A 22,747-nucleotide genomic window follows, 5' to 3' on the forward strand; every position below is an offset into this window, starting at 1 on the left:
AAATATCATCCCTAGCATCTTATTATTTAGGATTTCCTTTTGTACATTTACTTACTGAAGGCAGTGATGACTTTTAATTGCTCTGATACTTTCAAGGATTCTAGCATTTGCCTTATTGTCACAGCAGCAGTTCTGTGAAAGTGGCAAGCATCAATACTAGGACTGAGAAAGGAAGGGGGCTGTTTTCTTTTTTTTTTTTTTTTTTTTTTTTTTNTACAGAGCCCGACGCGGGGCTCGAACCCACGAACCGCGAGCTCATGACCTAAGCGAAAGTCGGACGCTTAACCGACTAAGCCACCCAGGCGCCCCAGATGGGGGCTGTTTTCACCTAGAAATTCACCACCATACTCTTTTCTGTGTGATACCAATCAAAACAACTGGTGGAATATTTGCTGCCTATCAGTGGTTCTTCTGATAAATTATGGGCTGTGGTCAACATAAAGATTGCTCAATAAGTAATTTTTAAGAAAAAGCAAGGATCACACTTGGTGTCAATCCTTCCCTAACAGGGCCTATGACTCCATGTTATTGTTATCGAAAAAGAGCTTTACTGATTAATTAGTTTATTAACATAGAAAACTTTGCTGTTAAATAGCTACTTTGCATATACCAGGAAATGTTTGCCACATCAGAAGAAGGAGAAATCTTGCATTCTAATACTTCTTTTTTTTGGTCAAAGAAGCACAGAGTGCTTAGCCAATGTTCCTGATGAACATCTGCAGTTGACCAAGTGCCTAGTCTTTGTGCTATAGCCAAACAGCAGATAATTTGGAGCCATTAAAACTTTTAATGAAATGCCACAGTGGGTGTATTCTTTGTTTATAATTCTGTAACTAGAATAAAATATTTCTCACAGTGTGCTGTTTTATCTTATTTTGGAAAATATGGAATTAAGGCAAAAAGCATAATTCTTTAAGGAATAAGGACCAAACAACTTTAAAGAAAAATATTCTTTATTATAATTTATTGAGTATTCAATATACAATATGGCATTTTTTGGGGGGATTTAAACCTGAGTATATGGTTGTTACTGGTACTTATTAGTAAAAGGCTCCAATTCACGCTTACCACTAATAAACTATTTTACAAAGTAAAAACACAATACCATACAAAATGAAATCAAATTCTTCCTTTAAAAAAACAATTTTCGAGTTTGTTTAATTCAGTCTAATGACTGACACAATAAAAGCAGATACACTAGTTTAATATAATTGGCTGCTTTTTTTAGAAAAAAGATTTTATTTCTAAGTAATCTCTACATCCAACCTAGGGCTTGAACTTACAACCCCATGATCAAGAGTCACACGCTCCACTGACTGAGCCAACCAAGTGCCCCTATAATTGGGTGCTTTTACAGAGCACAGTCCACAATATAGTACTAAATAATAGAGAACACTCAATATAACCATTTTTGCAGAACTAGGAAATAAATTTCTAAGAATAATTTTTACAACCTCATTTTTCATATCCGACTCCAATATTCTAATTCTAAAGCAGATAAAACCAATGACCCTCATCATATGGGCCCACGAGTAAGAGTAGTGTTACCATCAAAATCTGTATTTTTGATCCGTTATGAGCATTGAGACAAGCTTCAAATATTCCCAAAGAAAGGAAATCAATGCATGTTATCATCACTTATTCCACAACAGCAAGCATTGCATTCAAAACTCTCTCATCCCAGGAATTAAATAAGGTCAGTCACATTCACTGGCATTTCCTCCACAGTGGTATTGTAGAAAGTCTCATTGTCACAAAGAATCTACTTGTCTTCTTTAATGTTTATGGCCACAGCTTTCCTCCCAAATCGACCTCCACTGCCAATTCTGAACAAACAAAAATTATTAATCAGAATATTGCTTATCAAATATGACATGAACTACTAGCAATATGAGCTACTTGTTAACCATCAGTGGCTGTTTTTTTGCCAAGATTATATATACAGTGATTCTAACTAGATGCCAATTACAATATCTAGAGAAAAAAAAAGGATTTCTTTCTTTTTTTTTTTTTTANTCCTTTGGCTGCAAAATCAGCTTCTTTCAGGCATCTTAAGCATTATTATTTATAAAGCACATGACAGTATTGTGTTTCTGGTAGTGAAATTAAAGCTCATACCCAAAAGGTCTAGCCAAGAGCAGTTGTTGGCCTGGGACAGATGTAAACACCACAGACCAAACAAAAAGAACAATTATGTCATTCATCTTGACACACTTTCAGAACTATAGGAATGTTATCTATTATTTAGCATCTAATACAATAGCATCTACCTACATGTCGATATTGAAATTAAAATTAAATAAAATAGAAAATAGTTAATCAGTTAACCACACTTCAATAGCTACATGGTGGCCTCTCACTTCTGTGTTGGGTGGCACAGATATGGGATATTTTCATTACTGCAAAGTTCTATTGGACAGACTTGGTCTAGGACTTAAAACTTTTTATAGTGTGTGTGGAAGGAAGCTCCAAAGGTCTGTCATGATAACCTGTATTTATTACTGCTTTCTGCTCAGTTCACTGTAACACAAATGGCTGAGATATATTTACCACCACAGCTCTATACCAAAACAGATAATATGCCAATCAAAAATGTTGTGGCTGGAGCAATTTAAAATATCAGATAACCAGAACAAGAAAAAAACAAATAATGGAAATAATGACTCACTCTTTATTGACACTACATGTTGTTTCACTCATGAAACCATGTCCTAAATTAGGCCAATGCCACTCCTGAACACCATCTCATCATCTATTCTTGTTGACTATTACATTTTTTTCTTTTTTTTACTGATTGATTTTTTTTTAAACAAAAGTTTATTCTTAAATGTACAATAGGATCTAAGACAACATTCTAGCTATAGGTGTCAACAGTGCTATCACAGGGAATCCAGATGTTTAAACAGGAATGGAATTAAGGATCACCATTGCCTCAGGCACAAGGAACAGTTTTCTTTTTGCCAGATTTCTCAATTCTACCTGTGGCCAGCGGGCCCTTCCCTGTGGCCTGGTCTTTGCTTTTCAGCTCCTGGAGCTTCTTCTGCTCTTCTTTCTGTTTCTGCTTGAATGCCTTATATATAAGGGACTCATGGGACTTCTTCCCACCCCCTTTTGCTGCTGGACATGGTGTCTCTATATTATTTTTAAAGTTACTTTTATATTAATAGTAAGACATAATTTATTTAGTAATAAAACCACTATACCTAAGCCAGGGTCAATATAAATTGATACCAGAAAATGCTAACAAAATCCCAATTATAGACAAATCACCAAGAGAGCACAAGGTATGAATAACGTGACTTAAAAAATCTCAAGTGCAAGCTAAGGCAACCAGATCTAACAGCATGATTGATTTTTTCCTTTGAATATCAACTGTACAAAATCCGAAGTCTGGGCTACATTTCCCATTTGTTTTCCTACTGTGTTCTGATCAACCATGAATCTCTGCAAGTAGAATTTAAATACATCTTATCATGTTACTAGGTGATAGGATTATTGTCCTCATTCATATATCTGATTTTAAAGATTGTCTGGCTAACAGAATCACACTTGAACAACAATACATAAATTTATTTCACCAGAATACAAGCAAATACTCAATGAACATGACAAATATTCATCTCAGAATACAGTTTTCACAAGTAGTGGGCAGTTTGTAGTTTATAACCATAGACACTAGTGGTACATAAAAACCATGAGCCTGAGATCATGATAGTATACATTCAAATTCTGATTCTAAAAGCAGCTGCTGCATACTCTTTCAGGCCACAAAACAGTAATGAATTGCCTAGAAATGATACAGCTCACTGTGGAGTGTGGTTTTTATTCTCCCACATAGCTTGAGCTAAAAAAGACTGCTAAAAATCTTCTCCTCAAAACCAATGTTTGGTAGATAAATATAATTAAATAAGGAATCGAAACACCAGTAAGTTGGTAGTAATCAAAATGTGGTTTGTCCCGTACCTGAATTCCTTCCTGATGATGTCTCTTTCTTTCCGTCACCACCTGCAAAATATTAATAAGTTTAATCCTCAAGAGTCATTCCTCAAGTCAGTGTTTAACTTGGTAGACATGTCTGAGACCATGCATCCCTGACTGCTAAGTCCCATGGCAGACAGAGCTAGAAAGGTAACAGTTTTATTTTGAGCAGGGGGTAAAGACAAGGCAGCACTTTACAGCTACATTGTAACTAGATCCTGCATCCGTTCATGAAGGAAATAATTAGATACTAACTGTGTCTTAATTGGCAATAATAGGGAAGGACTACTCTTACGACATCAGAAGCTGAAATTCCTGGCATGCATTTTCTCAGAAGCCAGCCTTCCCTTTGTCTTGTGTTCTGAAAAAGAACAGCCTGTGTACCAGTTGGTCTCTCGTATGCCACAGAGAGCATACAATTTTCTTCCCCCCAGTATTTCAGAGAGGAAAATGTTAATTCCCTTCAGAGTCAGAGTAAATAGCCATTTGATTACTCTCATCCTTGCTATTGCAAGGGACGTGTTAGAAATTCATTCTATTGGAGTGCCTGGGTGGCTCAGTCGGTTGAGCATCTGACTTTGGCTCAGATCATGATCTCACGGTCTACGGGTTTGAGCCCTGCATCGGGCTCTGTGCTGACAGCTAGCTTCAGAGCCTGGAGCCTGTTTCAGATTCTGTATCTCCCTCTTTCTCAGACCTTCCCCTGCTCAAGCTGTCTCTCTCTCTCTCAGAAATAAATAAAACATTAAAAAATGTAAAAAAAATTTTTTTAAAAAAGAAATTCTTTCTATTAATTCTACCTAAATACAGATATTATTGTCCAAATCTTAGAATAAAGTACTCTGGGCTTAAGAAAGAGGTTCAACTCAGGTTTTCTATTTTCTGGTACAGTTGATTTTCTTTTTGTGTTTACTCTGCTGCTTTATTTATACATACTAAGACATGATTATTAGTTTCTGCAGTTTTAGTACAGAGCTTAAGTAAGAAGGTAAAAAAAGTTCTGGCCATCATTTTATGTATATCAACTAGAAAAACATTACCCTCTTTCAAAAATAGTATAAAATACTGGTCCTTTCAAGGGTCAATTCTTCCTTCTTCATTAGAATTTGAAATGGATTTCTCATGAACTTCTTGATAACTTCCATCATAACGATTGACATTAAGGCAGAAAACAACCTTAAAAAAAAGAGAGATAACTAATTATGTTGACATATCAATTAAGCAGATATAACAGTTTTCATAATAATACAGAGAGAAATGTTTGAGACCAAGCGTCCCTGTCTTACTATAGAATTGAGCTAGACAGAGATTGTAGGAAACAATTGCTTTCAGCAGGGGGAAAGGACAATATAGCACTTCACAGCTATACTGTAACAATTAACCCAACCCGCTAACTATAGACAAATCATGTGCACACCTTAATACTTGTATTTAATTTCTGGTAAATCTCATGGGTATGACCTTACTCAACATTTTTATCTGCTTCATTCAAAATAAGCATCTTGACCCATTTTGGAAAGTTAACAAAATAAATCTTACTTAAATGGGGGTTGTGCATGGGGCCTTCCTTCCAAAGACTATAGTATGGAAGGGGGATGTGAGGAGTAACTTTATCTGAAGAAACCTAACAAACAAAACCTCAGCCAGGAGACCAAAGTCAACTCAACAGTAATAATCCTTAATTTAATGAGATGAAAGTGGCACTTTACTTCTGTGGTCTTCCTCCCAAAAAACCTGTAACTGCAGTCTAACCTTGAGAAAGATATCAAATTCCAATATAAGAACATCCTATTAAACATCTGACCAATATGTGACTCCTAAAAACTGTCAAGGTCATCAAAACCAGGGAAAATTTGAGAAACTGTCACAGCCAAGAGGAGCTTAAGGAGACATGACAATTAAATATAATGTGGTATCTTGGGTAGGATCCTGGAAAAAAAAAAGGACATTAGGTAAAAACTAAGGAAATCAGAGTAAATTCTGGACTTCAGTTCACAATAATGTATCAAGGTTGGTTCATTAATTTAACAAATACCACACTAATGTAAGATGTTAATATGGGAAACTCATTACAAAGTATATGGGAACTTTCTGAACTATCTTCTCAATTTTTCTGTAAACCTAAAATGGATCTAAAATATAAAGTTTATTAAAGGAAAGTGCTAGTATCATGTCTAGGAATTCATGCATTTGGTTTAAACAATTAGGCTAATTATTTTCCCTCCCATACCTCAGTATCACAAGTTTAAAAATGCTCTAGGAAAAATATGGTGATACTTACAAAGACAGCTTCTATTTAACATATCAGATGCTCTCCCTGAAATACCAATAACGGTATGTGCTGCTTCAACTGTATGCTGTGCATTTCACTTGGAACACCATTTCCACAATGCAGGCATGACAAATTGTTTCCTTATAGTATTCAAGTGCCAGAATTACCATTTGGATCTCAAAGTTAAAGCTTAAATTATTATGTTGTAGAAATAGAGGCTCTACCAAGCAATTTCTGAAGCACATGGCTAAATGCTGAACTGCTCAAATTTAGTTTAAGATTCTGGTCTGCAAACAGCTTTTATGCAGCACAACACAGAATCACTTCTACGCTTACAGTGAAGAAGAATTAAACTGCTTCATGATAAAATCCCTTTCAGCATCTCATTTTTATTTTTAAAAACTGTTTTATTTTTTGAGAGAGAGTACAAGTGGGGCAGGGCCGAAAGAGAGGAGGACAGAATCTGAAGTGGGCTCTGCGCTGTCAAGCTGACAGCAGCCAGCCTGAAGTGAGGTTTGAACTCATGAACTGTGAGATCATGACCTGAGCCAAAGTTTGATGATGCTCAACTGGCAGAGCCACCCAGGCACCCCACAGCGGCTCATTTTTAATTAGATTTTTGTGCCTTTACAAACTTGCGATCCTCAGTTTCCTAGAGATACCAGTTAGATAATTAAGAATCCAAACAAACATCTCCTACATTATTCTTCTATGTGCAGGATATGTAAGTAGTGAAATAAGTTCTGCATTTATACCTTCAAGGCAAATTGTTCTGTTATGTATTCACTGATTATCAGTTATTTTAAAAATAAATCTTTCCAATGGGAAGCTATAACATATAGCCTTGATCTTAATAAAGCCTACAGCTTGGTTAAGAAAAGCTTTATTTCATAGCTAATAGCAGTGAAGTTTAAAAAAAATGCTTATTTATTCTGAGAGAAAGAGGGCAGGGAGGGACAGAAAGAGAGGGAGGGAAGGAGGGAGGGAGAGAGGGAGAGGGAGAGGGAGGGGGAGAGAGAGAGAGAGAGAGAGAGAGAGAGAGAGAGAACCTGAAGCAGGCTCTGTGCTTCAGCCTGAAGAGCCAAAAATTAAGTCCTCCATTAAGAGAAACCTCGGGCTGCACATAGCCCCAGTCCCAGTCCCAAGAAAAGCCTCAGATTGTTCAAGGCTAAAGCCATCCTCAGACTGCCCTCAGTTCAGCTAATCAAAAAGAAAAAAACAAAAAACAAAAACCAACAACATTCCTATGGTCTGAGTCAAGGCTGGGAACTGCAGATACAAACTAGCCAATTTCTCACCACTCGCCTGAACCCCACGTGGGCCCTTTAAACTCACCTCATAATTGGTCATTTTCAAAGGATTCTCAAAAGTCCTGATTGGGTCCCACCAAAAGTAATGAACACCTCACAGATACTGAATGGTCAAAGCTGTAATTGTAATTGGTGCTTATGTGATGATGCTACATGTACTGTAACACCCCCATCCCTTACTCCTTAAAAACCCTGTTCGCTATTGTTCTTTGCTTCACCTTGCTGCCACGACACCGGTAGGCTGGTGAGCCCCTGCTCGAGCTTGTAATAAAGACCCTTTTGTATTTGCATCGGTGCCGGCTCCTTGGAGGTCTCTGGAACTCGCGATTCGGGCACAACAAGCCCACAGCCAGACATGGGGCTCATTCTCATGAACCATGAGATCATCACCTGAACCAAAATCAAGAGTCCAATGTTTAACCAACTAAGCCATCCAGGCGCCTGCAGTGAGCTTTGAAAAACAGCATGCAACAGATTTATCATGAACCAGAAAGATTCTCAACTAATTACAGATCGTTGCAGGTTTCATGTTGCAAAATTGCATGTAGACTTAACAATAAAAACACAAAGGGCATGGATTCTGTCTACCCTGAAACAAAGAAAGCTTTAGTTTCTCAGGCTGGTGAGATATAGCCCTGCAAACCATCTCTGCTAACCTAGTTCCTGTTTAATTTGAAACAAAACTCTGTGCTTGCACGTGGACAATAATTAAAAAGGTTCTGAATGGACCACTTTATACTAAATCTTAAGCTATTCTTCACTTCTGTAAAACTTCAGTATCTGAAAATTAACGTCCCCCTGGGGGACAGCCATTAACCAATGACTGATGGTGCAGATGTAAATACAGGAGTGCGGGCTCTCTGGTAAGGACAACCCCTAGGAATGGCTACACTGATCCCACAGTTCTTCTGTGGGGAGGAGCCACCTCCAGGGCAAACTGCTTGAGAGGATAGCTTGCCTGGCCTCTGGATACGATGCACTGAGATGCACACAACATCACTTCCGTGGTTTCTCTTCCCCAAATGGATAACCTGAATCTATCTAGGGAGCAGTGTCGGAAAACAAACAAATGAACAATGGAGGAATATTCTATTAAAAAACTGTCCTCCATTCTCAATGATTGACACCATCCTCTCCTCACATATTTTTAGTACACACAGAGATCTCTATCAAGGATACACTCATGAATACCAAAAATCACTTCATCATCTAACCTATTAAAATCATGAAAGACAAACACTGAGGAGCTATTCCAGAATGAAGGAGACCCAAGAGACATAACTACTAAACCCAACATGTGATCCTATATTAGATTCAGGACCAGTAAACAAGCCATTTTTCTCTTTTCTCTTTTTTTTTTTTTTATGTTCATTAGTTGGACAACTGGTGAAATTCGAATTAGATTTACAAATTAAATAATATTGAATCAATGTTATTTTTTTATTTTGATAATTGTGTTATGATGTAAGAGAATGCCCTTATTTCTACATAACACACACTGAAATATTAAGGGGTAAACAGGCATAATGTCACTAACTTACTGCCAAATGCTTCAGAAAAACATTATGTGAGTATCTGTGCAATTGTGTTTTTATACAGAGAAAAAAACCAAATGTGTTTTAAATAGTAACATTTGAGAAATCTAGATAAAGAATATTTAGGAATTCTTTGTCCACTTTTGTAACTTTTCTAGAAGTCCAAAATAATTTCAAATTAAAAGTTTGTAAAATTAAAAATAAGAGTATGAAGCCTACTAACATTTATAATTTACAGAAAAGAAACAACATAAGTCTTAAACTGGCAGCTCATTTGTTTTCTTTGTTCTACACAGTGTTTTAAATCCGAATTAGATGCTTTCTGAGGAAATTTCATATGCAAATCCAAATTTCCACCTTCACATGAAAAATTAGTAGATTGTAACCCTGTTCCTTATGCTTTGATACCCCAGTTTAGATGGCATATGCATTGTACGTAACAGGACCTCTACCTCTCCTTATTTTCCTTGCAACTGGCTTTTTTACTTATGTGGGTTGCTTGGCCAGTTCCTTGTATACATTTGAGTATGAGGTTTTTTTTTATCCAGGAGCTCTAGCTCAGCTAAATTTAAGTAATTTAATCTGAAACTCATATCTGTATCAATTAGAATCTTTTTTTTTTTAAGGTTTTACTTTTAAGACAGTACCTAGGTGGCTCAGTCAGTTAAGCGTCTGACTTCAGCTCAGGTCATGATCTTGCAGTTTGTGAGTTCGAGCCCTGTGTCAAGCTCTGTGCTGACAGCTCAGAGCCTGGAGCCTGCTTCGTATACTGTGTCTCCCTCTCTCTCTGCCCCACCCCTGCTCGTACTCTGTCTCTCTCTCTCTCTCAAAAATAAACATGAAAAAAAAAAGATTTTACTTTTAAGTGATCTACACCAACATGGAGCTCAAACCTACGACCCTGAAATCAAGAGTTGCATGTTCTGATGACTGAGCCAACCAGGTACCCCTCTATAATTACTAATTTTACGAAGAGGAAGGTAAAGTAAAAAGTTTGTTCATGCTCAAGAATCTCTTGTGCGAAATATGTAGATGTGTTTTCATTTACTAGAAGAAGATGAGAGATGATGCAAAAAGCATTCAATGAGAATTTATTAAATGAACCTGGAAATTAACAATTGCAAGTATAAAAGGGATGACTAAATTAGATTTTTTTTCTTTTGCTCCAAAGGTCAAAATTAACCTGGGTAAAAATTACGAGGGCTATTTGGGAAAGCAAATATTTTGGCTCAATTTGGAGGGAAGAACTTTCTAATGGACAGATGACTGAAATTGTACTAAGCTAGAAGGTGATGGATTTCCACTTCCTGAAGAGGTTGGGCAACAATTTAGTGAGGATGCTAGGGGTGGGGTTGGGTGTGTGTGTGTAGCAGCCAGGATGAATCCCTGTCATGGTCCTTCCTATGCACGGGTCTTTGGTACTATAAGGTGCTTAAGTTTCTAGGTAAACAAACATTCAATCATAGGATGGTAAAGCCAAGAGGAAACAACTCAACCATAAATGATGGGAACTTGAGAGCATCTGAATCTCCATGGTGTGATTTAGAAGGAGAAACCATAAGCCAGCCACTTAGGGTCCCCTGTGGCACAGCTCGATCTCCAGTCCCAGTGTCCAAGGAAGTGGCTGCAGATATGGAGGACACAGCCAAGACGACCATGAGGAGGAGTGAGCAAAACAAATTGGAAGGGATCAGCACAGGCTGCAGGAAGACCTAGTGTGTGGATGAAAGGGATACATTTCTACAACATTAGTGGAGTAGTTAAATTTAATCTTTATGAGTGCAAAGCTCTACTGGGTAATAAAAATAACTTCAGAAAATGGTGTCAAAGAAAGAAAAGCAGGTTTGAGTGAGGCTTCAATAAAAACCCTTGATAATCATAGGAAATAGAAAACATTCTGTACCTTGTTCGTGTCTGAACTTTGAAAGCACTGGTCCCAGCTTTCTTTTTGAGGATAAGACCCAGAGTTTTCTGGCAGAAAACTTCTCTGACTGAAGCCCATAGAGGTGAAATTGATCACTGTATTGCTGAATGATGTGTGTATGATTTCTAGTGTCAAACTCTGGGTGCCCTCACAGGTGGAGTAGGAAGCCAGTGTGACGTGCAGTCCACAATCTAGGAAGAAGAAGCACAACACAGTCCCTAATAAATGCAAGAATATCATTTTCAGGAAAAATGCTTTAAAGCCTGTGCTCTATTACATTACCATGGGACTACAGGACTTCAGATTGAACTATGATATGACAAGAATGACACTGGCATGGGGGTGGAAACATTAATGTTTGCTGGAGGGAAGCTCAGAATTCAGGTATTCTATTTCCTCATTAACATTGACATCATTTGCTGAGAATGGCTTGTCAGGGACGTCAGAGGTTTGAAAAGAGTGAAGAGACGGGCCCCTGAGCGTCTAACTTCGGCTCAGGTCATGATCTCACGGTTCCTGGGTTCAAGCCCCATGTCGGGCTCTGTGCTGACAGCTCAGAGCCTGGAGCCTGTCTTCGGATTCTGTGTCTCCCCCCTCTCTCTGACCCTCCCATCCTCACACTGTCTCTGTCTCTCATAAAAAATAAATAAAACATTAAAAAAACTTTGAAAAGAGTGAAGAAAATCTGATACAGCAGTTGCATAAAATGAAACAATGAGGTAGCTAGAGAAAGGCCATGGGCCTGCTGTGCAGTGCTGAATGACTAGGTAACAGTGACTACCATGAATTTCTTTTAGCACCAAGTCTTCTCAGTGCACAAGCTTCTCCAGCTCTTCTAGGAAGCTTGACGTAGGCACAAAGAAGAAAAACAGTTGGATCCATCCATGGCGGTGGCTTTCTCTGGTGGATAAATAGCTAGTAATAATTGACAGCATTTATAAACTTTAGGGGCGGAGACTAAGGCTTTTGTTACGATTTTACAAATAATCAAGAATCAGAGATGATAAGTGACTTGTTTACAATCACTTGGGTAATAAACAGTAGTTGCTAAGATTAGAACTCCAATCTTTGTAATTCTACATTCCTCTTTAGGTGGTGGAAAGGTTTTGTAGTTTTCTGAAGGAAAACCAGGAAAAATTCCCAAAGGGATTTTAGAGAATAGTCTACAAGTAAACTATTTTAATATTGTAAACATTAAGCAAATAAAACAATATACAAAGAAATATAAAACTCCTATTGGGCTTGACCTTTGGTTTCTAAAACATACTAAGTCTACTTTACTGTAAATAACCACTGACTGTAAACCCATTTTCTAGCTTTACCCATTACCTTGTAGTTATTTTCTCTCCCCTAGTGGTTGGTAATGTTTCTTCTGTTTAAAACACAATGAAAATAAAAATAATAATAAACTATGCATGGGGAACAATGAATAAGCCTGATATGTAAGTATTTTATTAGCCCAGCTTATAGAATATTTGATTTGGTAAAATTGGTATATTATAATCTAAAATACTTGCTTTATTATTGAACAGTGCATTTCTTTTCACTGAAACTCAGATATCTATAACATTTTTAATTGTTTGGCCTTTTAAAAATCAAAGTAAAAATTTACAAATTAAAAATAAACTATAGAATGGTTTGTTATGCCAAAGGTTCACTCTAATGGTCATATGTAACAGCTACTAATAGCTAAATTTACTTTTGATGTCCCAAGCACTTGACAATCCTATAAGTGGGTACAATTATTATTATCTTTATTTTAAAGAAGAGGAAACTGAGGCCCAAAGAGATTACATAACTTGCCTACTGCCATCAAAGTGGCAAAATTATGCTTTAAACCCAGGTGTGTTTCATTCCAGAATTTGAGCTCTTAGCCTCTACATGCTACACTGACTGAATCCCTTCTTTCAGAGCAATGTATGGACTTCTTGCAATACATATGAGTATAACCTTGTCCACTGACATCAAAGCCAAATGATATGCCATTGTGTATTCATTATAGAGGAGAACTTGAATATAAACTTATTCTCCAGGCCTCTGAAGGATTTGTTTTTGTTAACTGGACTTATTCCAACAATAAGAAAGAACTCCCCAGGACTCTTCTCATGATGAAGGGCAGCAGAACTAAAATGGGTTTTTCTGTTGTTCTGGCCTCAGTACCCACTAGTTGCATAACCTTAGGCAAGTCTTCAGGCTTCATCAGAACATGTTTTATAACACTCGCCACACTGGGGCTACTGGGAGAGCGCCTTGTAAATGGTTCGGAGGTTTACAAGTGTTATTCTAGTCTAGGGCTGCCAGATAAAAAACAACACGCTCGGTTAGATTTCAGACAAATAACAAATAATGTTTTATATTTAAATTTCACTTTACATTGGGGACATATTTATATTCAAAAATTATCTGAAATTTAAATTTATCCAGCGTCTCGTGTTTTTATTGCCAAATCTGGCAAATCCAGGGCGAGGGAATATGGAGAATGGCAAGCCCAGCTCCATGGTCCTCCACCCCCCAAAGGGAGAAACTGGGGCTGAAGGGTGAACGTAGGGAGGGGGAAGAGAGGGAAGGGCTGGGTGTAAGAAGACTCCGTTTCGGGGTGGGACTGAAAGCAGAAACCCGGATCGAGCAAATTCTTTCCTCCAATCCTCCTCCCCCTCCTCACCTCTCACTGCTCTGGCAGGCCAAACATCCCCCACCCCTGAGCGGGAAGGCACCCGGTACCTCGGCGGCAGCCGCGAGCTCGGGAGGCACTCCCCCCGGTTCCTCTCAGTCGCCATCAGCGCCGCCGCCACGTCCCCCGAGCCCGGCTGCTTGTGGATGTGCGACTGCGTTTCATGTGTCACCCAAATCATCCCTCCATTCTTTCTGGAAGTCTCTTGTCCTCCTCTGGCCACCGTCCAGGTCAGAGCCAGGAACTAGACCAATCCAAGCAGGCCATTCGGGAGGGGGCGTCACCGCTAACGCCAATCACAGAACAGAGCTGGGCTTTGTGGTGGCGATTGGCCAGTCGGTTTCCTTTGCCCTGTAGGTTGTCTGCCTCCTGGCGAGGTGTCGGCCCTGTGGTCAGCATCCGTAGGCCCCAGGGTGTCAGGTAGATGTGTCCTCCAGTGGTCCGTGGGGCTCTTTCTCTCTCGTGGGCTCTGGGGCAAGGAACACTCCATGACCTTCAAGTCTTAGAGCCTCTGAGGGGGGAAGGGAAGGGAGCTGATTTAGAATATAAAGGGATATGGGCTAAGAAGTATACAAAATTTTATGTTTTCAAGAATGTGAAAAACAAACTTAAAAAAGACCTCTTAATCGCCTCAAAATTGAAATCACAGAATTTTTAAATAGACTTGATATTTTCTATAATAGTATTTTTAAAAATTGCGATATAAATGACATCACATTGTGTAAGTTTAAGCTGTACAGTGTGCTGATTTGACATATCTATATATTGCAGTATGATTACCACTGTAGCATTAGTTAACACCTCTATCAAGTCACAGAATTATTTTTTTGTGCGTATGAGAACATTTAAGATCTAGTCTCTTAGCAACTTTGAAATATATAGTATGGTGTTGATAGTTCACTATGCTGTGCATTAGACCTCCAGAACTTACTCATCTTCTAGTTGCAAGTCTGTAGACTTTTTAACAGAACTTTTAGGTTCATAGCAAAATTGAGCAGAAGAGACTGAGATTTCCCATGTACCCTCTGCCCCCCCCCCCATGCATAGCCTTCCCTATTATCACCATCACCCACCAGAGTGGTACATTGTTACAACCAATGAACCTACATTGACACATCATTATCAATGAAAGTCCATAGTTTACGTTTGAATTCATTCTTGGTGTTGTACTTTTATGAGTTCGGATGAATTTTTAACAATATATATCCAAGATATATATATCATGTTAAAAATCCTCTGTGCTCTGCCTATGCATTCCTCTCTCCCCAATAACCCCTCACAACCACTGGTCTTTTTAATTATCTTTACAGTTTGGCCTTTCCCAGAATGTCATATAGTTGGAATCATACAGCAAGAAGTTTACAGCTTTCATGAGGTAATCACTTCTTTTAGATTATGTCTTTCACTTAGCAATATGCATTTAAGTTTCCTCCATGATTTCATGGCTTGGTAGCTCATATCTTTCTAGTGCTGAATGATATTCCATCTTCTGGATGTACCACAGTTTACTTACCCAGTCACCTACTGAAGGGCATCTTGGTTGCTTCCAATTTTGGCAATTATGAATATAACTGCTATAAATACCCATGTGCAGGTTGTTGTGTGAAAGGTTTAAAGAAGCAGTTCATAAATTAGAAAATAGAAACGAGAGTACTAATAAATATAAGATTTGAAAAAAAATAAGAATAGACAGTTGGCTAGACTGAGGAAGTACAATTAAAATAAAAACAAGGTGAAATAACTTACAGACACAAAAATAAATAGAATTATATGGGATCATGTTACCTCTATGTAATAAATTTGAAAATCTGGATAATACAGATGAAATTACAAAAAAATATAATTTATCAAAATATCCCAGAAAAGAGAGAATGCTAAGTAGACTGGTTACCATAGAATAAATAGATGTTGTCAGAGAACTGTATTTTCCCACACTTCCATGCACAAAAGCACCAGGACTACATTATTTCACAGGAGAATTCTACTGAGAAAACTTAAAGGAAAAGATAAGTTGGTTGCTATTGATTCTATCCTGAGTACAGAAATAGAGAAAACTTCCAAATTCTATTTATGAAATGAGTATAACACTGCTAACAAAATCTAATAAAGCACACATATATCTGATACATACACATACACAGTGACCATAGACATTCTTATCCAGTAATCAAGACAGCATGGTCTTGGTGAAAGAATAGACTAGTAGATCAATTGAACAGAATAAAGTGCCCTGATATAGTCCCACACAAGTATAGTCAACTGATCTTTGACAAAGGAGCAATGGAAATTCAATGGAAGAAAGTCTTTTCAACAAGTGGTGATGGAAAAACTGGGCATCCATATGCAAAATAATGAATCTAGACACTAACCTTACATTTTTGACAAAAATTATCTAAAATGGATATAGACCTAATTGTAAAACACAAAACTATAGACCTTTTAGAAGAAAACATAAGAGGAAATCTAGGGGTACGTGGGTGGCTCAGTCAGTTAAGCATCCAACTTTGGCTCAGGTCATGATCTCACAGTCTGTGAGTTTGAGCCCCTTGTTGGTCTCTGTGCTGACAGCTTAGAGCCTGGAGCCTGCCTTGGAACCTGTGTCTCTCCCCTGCTTGTGTGCTTGCTCTCTCTCTGTCTGTCTCTCTCTTTCTCTTTCTCTCAGAAATAACCTAGCAAATCAANAAATAAATAAATAAAACAAAATTTAAAAAATAAAAAAAATAAAAAAGACTAAAAAAATAGAAAATCTAGGTGACCTTGGGTTTGGTAATGATTATTTGTTTGTTTATTTATTTATTATTATTTTTTACTTTAGAGAGGGAGAGAGTGAGTGGGGGGGGGGAAGATAGAGACAGAAAGAGACAGAGACAGAGAGAGAATCCCAAGCAAGCTCCATGCTCAGCATGGAGCTCAACATGGGGCTTGATGTGAGGCTCAAATTGGAGCTCTATCCCACAATTCTGGGATCATGACCTGAGCTGACATCAAGAGCTGGATGCCTAACTGACTGAGCCACCCACGCACCCCCTAGAAATGACTTTTAGATACAACAGCAAAAGCATGATCCATGAAAGAAAAAAAAATGGATAATTTGTTCTACATTAAAATTAAAACCTTTGGCTCTGCAAAAGACATTGTTAAGAGAATGAAAAGACAAGGCACAGACTGGGAGAAAATATCTGCAAAACATGTATCTGATCAAGGACTTATGTCCAAAATATATAAAGAACTCTTAAAACTCAACAATAAGAAAACAAACAACCTAGTTAAAAAGTGGGCAGATACCTCACCAAAGAAGATATACAGATAAGCATACAAAAAGTTGCTCACCATCATATGTCATTAGGTAGTTGCCAATTTAAACTACTATGATGTATCACATTATCTATTAGAATGGCCAAACCAAAATGCTGCAAATACCAAATTCTGGTTAGGATGTGAACTAATAAGAACTCTCAATCATTGTTGATGGAGATGTAAATGGTTTTACAAGACAGTTTGTAGTTTTGGGACACCTGAGTGGCTCAGTTGGTTGAACATCTGACTCTTGATCTTTGCTCAGGTTTTTTTTTTTTTTAGATTGTTTTTAATGTTTATTTTATTTTATTTTATTTTTTTGAGAAATAGAGAGAGCACGCACTTGAGGGGGGAGTGGCAGAGAGAAAAGGAGACAGGAACCTAATGCGCTGACAGTAGAGATCCTGATGTAGGGCTTGAACTCATGAACTGTGAGATCATGACCTGAGCTGAAGTCAGATGCTTAGCCAACTGAGCCACCCCAGTGCCCCTAGCTCAGGTCTTGATCTTGGGGTCATGAGTTCAAGCCCTGTGTTGGGTTCCATGTTGGGCTCTGCAGTGGGCTCTACATGAAGCCTCCTTAAAACACACACACACACACACACACACACACACACACACACACACACACACTTTTAGTTTCTTACAAAAGTAAACATAATCTTACCACACAATTCAACAATTGCATTCATATGTATTTACCCAAATGATTTAAAAATTTAAGCCTACGTAAAAACCTGTGCATAGTGTTTACAGCAGCTTTATTCATAATTGCCTGCAACTGAAAACAACCCAGATGTTCTTCAGTAGGTAAATGGATAAACAGATACCTCTATACAACAGAATATAAAAAATACTATTCAATGTTTTAAAAAATGAGTTAACAAGCCATAAAAAGACACAGAGGAAACTTAAATGCATATTGCTAAGTGAGGGTGGTCAGTCTTAGAAGGCTACATATTGTATGATTCCAACTATATGATGTTCTGGAAGAGACAAAATTATGGAGACAGTAAAAATATTAGGGGTTGCTCAAAATTTGAGGGGAAGGGAGGATGAATCGGTGGAGCATAGATTTTTAAGGCAGTGAAACTATTCTGTATGATAATTGTGATGGTGGATACATACATGACATTATGCGTTAGTCAAAACCCAAAGAACAGTACAACAGGAAGAGTGAACCATAATGTAAATTGTAGACTTTAGTTAATAATAATGTATCTATATTGGTTCATCAATTGTAACACACGTACCACACTAATAAAAGGTACTAATAATATGAGAAACTGTTTTGAGAGAGTGGGTTTATGGGAAGTTTCAGTACTTTCTGTTCAATTTTTCTGCAAGCCTAAAAGTCTATTAATGAAAATAATGGATCAAATACACTTTGAAAATTCCAAGTGGTTTTGCCTATGGGTGGTGGAATTATGATCAATTTTCCATCTCTCCTTTCTCCTACTTCTTCTTTTCAGTTTTCTGTACTTTGCTAATATGTTCTGCAAAGAAAATACATTATTTTGACAATAGATTGAATTTGAGGAAGGACATATATGGGGGAGGAGAGTGGAAGTACAGAGACAGAGGCAGGGGTGCTGTTTTCCTCCAAGTTTATGCACTTGCATGCTCACATGCTCCCCTGTGCCAGGGGACAGCTGATTTCAGGAGACACAGATGGCAGTGGAATGACTGTCAGGAAGGTTTGAGCCCAGGTGACTTTTCATTTTTCTTCAGTTCACCTATCCATTCAGCTGTGCAGCAGATGGCACATGGTGTGACCCTTAGACAAGATTCCCAGTGCGGTCTTACGTATTAGAACAGCTAGGCTCACAGCACAGAGAGGGTTACCCTGCCAGGCAGCCCTGGGGGAAAGAGGCAACATTGCAGTGTTGAGGCCAGTCCAAGTCCTTTATGGGATGAGAAGCTTTGACTGATGGCTGTTCTCTAGTTCTGGGCTTGGTCCAGGAACTGTGGGGTTTACAGAGGTGAATAAGGTATTTTCCTTGCCGTGTAGCCCAGGGTCCAATGGGGAAAGTACAGTGAAGATTGAGTGGGATGTGGAGGAAGAAGCCTGTGGAGGGGTATTGCCGTGAGGCATTTGTGGTGACTCCTATCACCTCCCGTAGTGCACTTCTCCCTATGTTATACTCCATCTCCGGTCACCTCCCCACTCTCCTCCCTTATCTCTACCATCTCTCTTTCTCTTCTCCCTCTGCTGTTCTCTGCTCGGCCTTAGCATGNTCTTTCCATGTTTTAGCTATTGTGGAGAGTGCTGCTATGAACATTGGGGTACATGTGCTCCTAAATTAGCACAGAATTTTTAAACAGTTGGCAGCAGTGGGTCATAAAAGCAATTGAGTAGGTCCAAACAATCATTCTAAAAAACTTTTAATTATGAAAAATATCTAAACATGAATAAAAGTAAAAAGAATACATAGTAGTAAAACAACTGCCTTAACAATTATGAACATTTCCCAGTATTTATCTCATTTATTCTCTTTGCTAAGGTAGTTAAAATTACAGACAATGATGTTTCATCCCTAAAAACTTAAGTATACATCTCTAAAAGAATAAGGAGGTGCCTGGGAGGCTCAGTTGTTTAAGTGTCTGACTTTTGATTTCAGCTCAGGTCATGATCTCAGGGTTGTGAGAGTGAGCCTGACGTTGGCCTCCATGCTGAGCATGGAGCCTGCTTAAGATTCTTTCTTTCAGGGTGCCTGGGTGGCTTAGTTGGTTAAGCATCTGACTTAGGCTCAGGTCATGATCTCACAGCTTGTGAGTTTGAGCCCCGCATCAGGCTGTCTGCTGTCAGCACAGAGCCTGTCTCAGATCCTCTGTTTCCTTCTCTCTCTCTGCATCTTCCCGGCTCATGTTCTCAATCTCTCTCAAAAATAAATAAACATTTAAAAAAAGATACTCTCTTTCCCTCTCTCTGCCCTCCCCCCTCTCCTGTGTACACATGCATGCTCTCTGTTTCTCTAAAAAAAATAATAAAAGAATAGGGATATTTTCTTAAATAACTATAATACCCTGCTTTCCAAATGCAAATTTCCCCAATTTGGGCTATTTTTTTTAAAAATGAAATTGAATAGAGAGTATTTCAGGGCTTCACATGTAGTAAGGGGAAATGAATTGTTCATACAACTTTTGTTTTAATTATGTGTATGTATGTATACTGTGACATGATGTAAAATTTATATCATACTGTGGTTTGCAGTCTAAGAACTTTGAAGAGCTCTGCTGTAGGCCAGTGGTGCTCAAAGTCTAGTCCTGGGACTGGTAGCATCAGTTTTCCTGGGGACTTGTTAGAAATTTCTAAGGTCCCATTCCATGCTACTAAGTCATATCTCTGGATGTGGGGACCAGGAATCTGTATTTTAAAAAGTCCAAACCTGTATTTTAGGTGATTCTGCTAGTTTGGAAACCACAGATCTAGATTCAAATGGGTGAACCTGTGATGCCCAGGCATCTCTCACCCTCATCTGTGTCACCCAAAGTGGGTCCTTTGTCTTTCCTCTTTATTGTGAGATGTGGTGCTGAGGATTCACCAGCAGGTGGAATCTATCTTGGCAGTGCTTAGAGGATGGTTTCTCTTTCCAGGCTTAGGCAAATCTTTACTCGAAGGCAGAGGATGGTTTAGATTCAAAAGCTTAGTAATACACAGTTTTGTCTTTGTACTAGCAACATCCATAAAATGAGACTAAAGCCCTTAGAGGGTTGTTGTGGGACTTGAATGATGTTTGTTAAATGCCTACCATTGCACCAGGCACAGAGTAGTCACTTAGTATGTGGTATTGGCAGTTGCTGTACAGGGCATTACCTATCACAGCCCTGGGCAATAATAGATGTTCAACAGATGTGACTGATTGCTAATTCTTTCACTGGAGAAGGAGGCAGGTTATTCAGGCTTGTTCCTTGATTTTGCCAGATATTGGAGCAAATGTGATTTGTCAGACAGAAAATAGATCATAAATAGGAAGGAGCAAAGGAAGCTCAGAAAGGAGGATGGTGGACAGGAAGAAGAGAACACAGTAAGAATGTGCATATTCATAAGAGCAATGGAGACAGTGGCCGTTTGTTTTCTTGGGGGAAAAGGGAGGCATGGGCCATTGAACACTATGCCGTCATATCTTCTTAGTTTACAATTACAGGATTTCAGAACTGGAAAAGGGAATTTGGAGTTCATAGACCCATCCCCTCATAGCCCAGATGAAGCAGTTGAGGCCCTGGGAGAGCATGTGTTAGACATGAGGGGCAGAATTGGTTTCTGAGGACAGGCACTGCCTGCTACATCTTGCCATAAATTCAGACAAGTCATCTCCACGGAAACCTTTGAAGACTGTGAAGGTACAGATGTGGGAAAGGACAGCAGCACTCTGACGAGTGTGATTTCCTTGGTCTCCCTTTCATTTTCTCACTCATTCCTATTCATCAGCTTCTCCTTCCTCTTCTTCCTTATCCCCTCCCCTATCTCCCTCCTTTTCATGATTCTCACACGTAAGGACCAGGCCTAACCCAGGAAGCTGAGGTCATTGGATCTGCAAAGTCCAGGATACTGGACATCATCTGTCTCCTTAGCAATGTGCTTGTTTCTAGTGATCAAAACTCAACAGCTGTCTCTGACAGGACACCAGGCTTCTGACTACTATTATCAAGAAACGCTGCATTTTGGTTCCTCAAAAATACTAGTGACTCTTGAATGGGCAGAAACCATCGTGTAAATGCAATCCATAGCTGCTGTACTTCTTTGTGTCTTTAACCCTTTTCTGAATCTTTTGCAAGCAGTTGCTATGAAAATGGTTGCTCTACTTGTGCAGACAGAGTGTAAAGAGACCACACCTCAAAGGAAAAAGTAACCTTTCACATGAATCTCAGGCCCTAGGTGGACTAACATCTCTTAGCCATAGCCCACAATCGTTACAGAAAGCATTTACAAATGTCCTCAAATCCCTGGGATGAGTGGTTACTACTAGAAATTGGATCCAGAGTGTTTGGGGTCTGGCTTTTTACATGTAAAGGACGAAAGCTGAGCTTCCTGACATTGGCTCAGAACCTGGGATGGTCCTGGCGTTCTTGCAACCAGATACTCAGGGTCTCCCCCTTGTAGAGTGGATTGAAGAACAATCTGACCAGATTAGCATTTGCTCAGGCTTTTGCTCGTGGAGTTCTGCTGAGCTGGATTAGTCTTTTGCCGCCTGTCAGGTATATCTGGGGCCACCTGAGGAAGCTGCGGGACAGCGATTGCCGCGGGATAGCTGCTCGATGACGCTCCTGGGGCTGACAAGGAGGAGGGCCCGGCGTGGGGCTGGTGCCAGAGCCTTTTTAGGATGGAGCATTGGCGCGCCTGACTGTGGCAGACGGAGCGGTGGCGCCCTGGAGTAGTTGCACAAAGGAAAAGGCCCACACGGTGGAGATGTGTGTCGCACATGCGTGCCCAGCCCTGTCCACGCACAGTCCGCGCCCCCGGCTCTAAGTGCGAGTGCGCCCAGTGCAAGCCGATAGCTGCGTGCGACCACCCCTGGGGCTGGGGCGCAAGCAGCAGCCCGGGTGGGATGGCTACGCCTCTCCCCGCCAGCCGTCTTCTCGCCTCTGCTGCTCCGCTGACACCTGGCGGGCAAGGAGCGGCGTTCCGAACCTGGGTACTGGCAGGAGCGCCGAGATCGCTGTCTCCTCTCCCCCACGGCGGCGAGGACAGACCCTGAGCCGCCCCCACTTCGGCGGCCGCGGCTCGCACTCCCCGCAGGGCCAGGGGCGGGGCTTCTC

General features: G+C 39.5%; 2 protein-coding genes and 3 non-coding genes across 6 annotated transcripts in view; 1 reads left to right on the forward strand and 4 right to left on the reverse strand.

Moving 5' to 3' along the window:
* Positions 1 to 973: 973 nt before the first annotated feature.
* On the reverse strand, positions 974 to 13,892 carry LOC144223754 (uncharacterized). Of its 2 annotated transcripts, none has more exons than XR_013332812.1 (5): positions 13,741 to 13,892; positions 10,999 to 11,210; positions 5,019 to 5,154; positions 3,964 to 4,005; positions 974 to 1,826 (listed from the first exon to the last, which is right to left on the reverse strand). XR_013332812.1 is itself a non-coding variant. In XM_077754568.1 (5 exons), exons 1-3 carry the CDS (start codon positions 13,869 to 13,871, stop codon positions 5,053 to 5,055), a joined length of 504 nt encoding a protein of 167 aa, XP_077610694.1. In that variant the 5' UTR covers positions 13,872 to 13,892; the 3' UTR covers positions 974 to 1,826; positions 3,964 to 4,005; positions 5,019 to 5,052. The 2 variants fall into 2 exon arrangements, 1 of the variants encoding a protein (XP_077610694.1); XM_077754568.1 differs by having other exon boundaries at positions 13,682 to 13,892.
* On the reverse strand, positions 3,758 to 3,892 carry LOC144223785 (small nucleolar RNA SNORA4). The gene has a single exon (XR_013332827.1). It is a non-coding gene; the product is annotated as a small nucleolar RNA SNORA4 (small nucleolar RNA).
* LOC144223781 (small nucleolar RNA SNORA63) lies at positions 4,072 to 4,202 on the reverse strand. Its single transcript, XR_013332825.1, has one exon. It is a non-coding gene; the product is annotated as a small nucleolar RNA SNORA63 (small nucleolar RNA).
* On the reverse strand, positions 4,790 to 4,968 carry LOC144223790 (small nucleolar RNA SNORA81). The gene has a single exon (XR_013332832.1). It is a non-coding gene; the product is annotated as a small nucleolar RNA SNORA81 (small nucleolar RNA).
* An 8,518-nt stretch (positions 13,893 to 22,410) lies between the features above and the next one.
* MCF2L2 (MCF.2 cell line derived transforming sequence-like 2) overlaps positions 22,411 to 22,747 on the forward strand; it is a 200,840-nt gene continuing 200,503 nt past the window's right edge. The window contains exon 1 of the mRNA XM_077754581.1: positions 22,411 to 22,623. Coding sequence (XP_077610707.1) covers positions 22,411 to 22,623 — 213 coding nt within the window. The remainder of the gene's footprint in view (positions 22,624 to 22,747) is intronic.

This window comes from Crocuta crocuta, unplaced genomic scaffold (genome assembly GCF_008692635.1).
Source record: "Crocuta crocuta isolate KB4526 unplaced genomic scaffold, BGI_CrCroc_1.0 scaffold70, whole genome shotgun sequence".
Lineage (NCBI taxonomy): Eukaryota > Metazoa > Chordata > Mammalia > Carnivora > Hyaenidae > Crocuta > Crocuta crocuta.

Coding starts and splice junctions, on each gene's coding strand:
- LOC144223754 (XM_077754568.1), bottom strand. CDS start 13,871: ATGATTTGGGTGACACATGAAACGCAGTCGCACATCCACAAGCAGCCG. Junction 11,211..13,681: donor GCCTGCCAGAGCAGTGAGAG/GTGAGGAGGGGG, acceptor TCTTCTTCCTAG/ATTGTGGACTGCACGTCACA. Junction 5,155..10,998: donor AAAGTTCAGACACGAACAAG/GTACAGAATGTT, acceptor CTTTTTTTTAAG/GTTGTTTTCTGCCTTAATGT.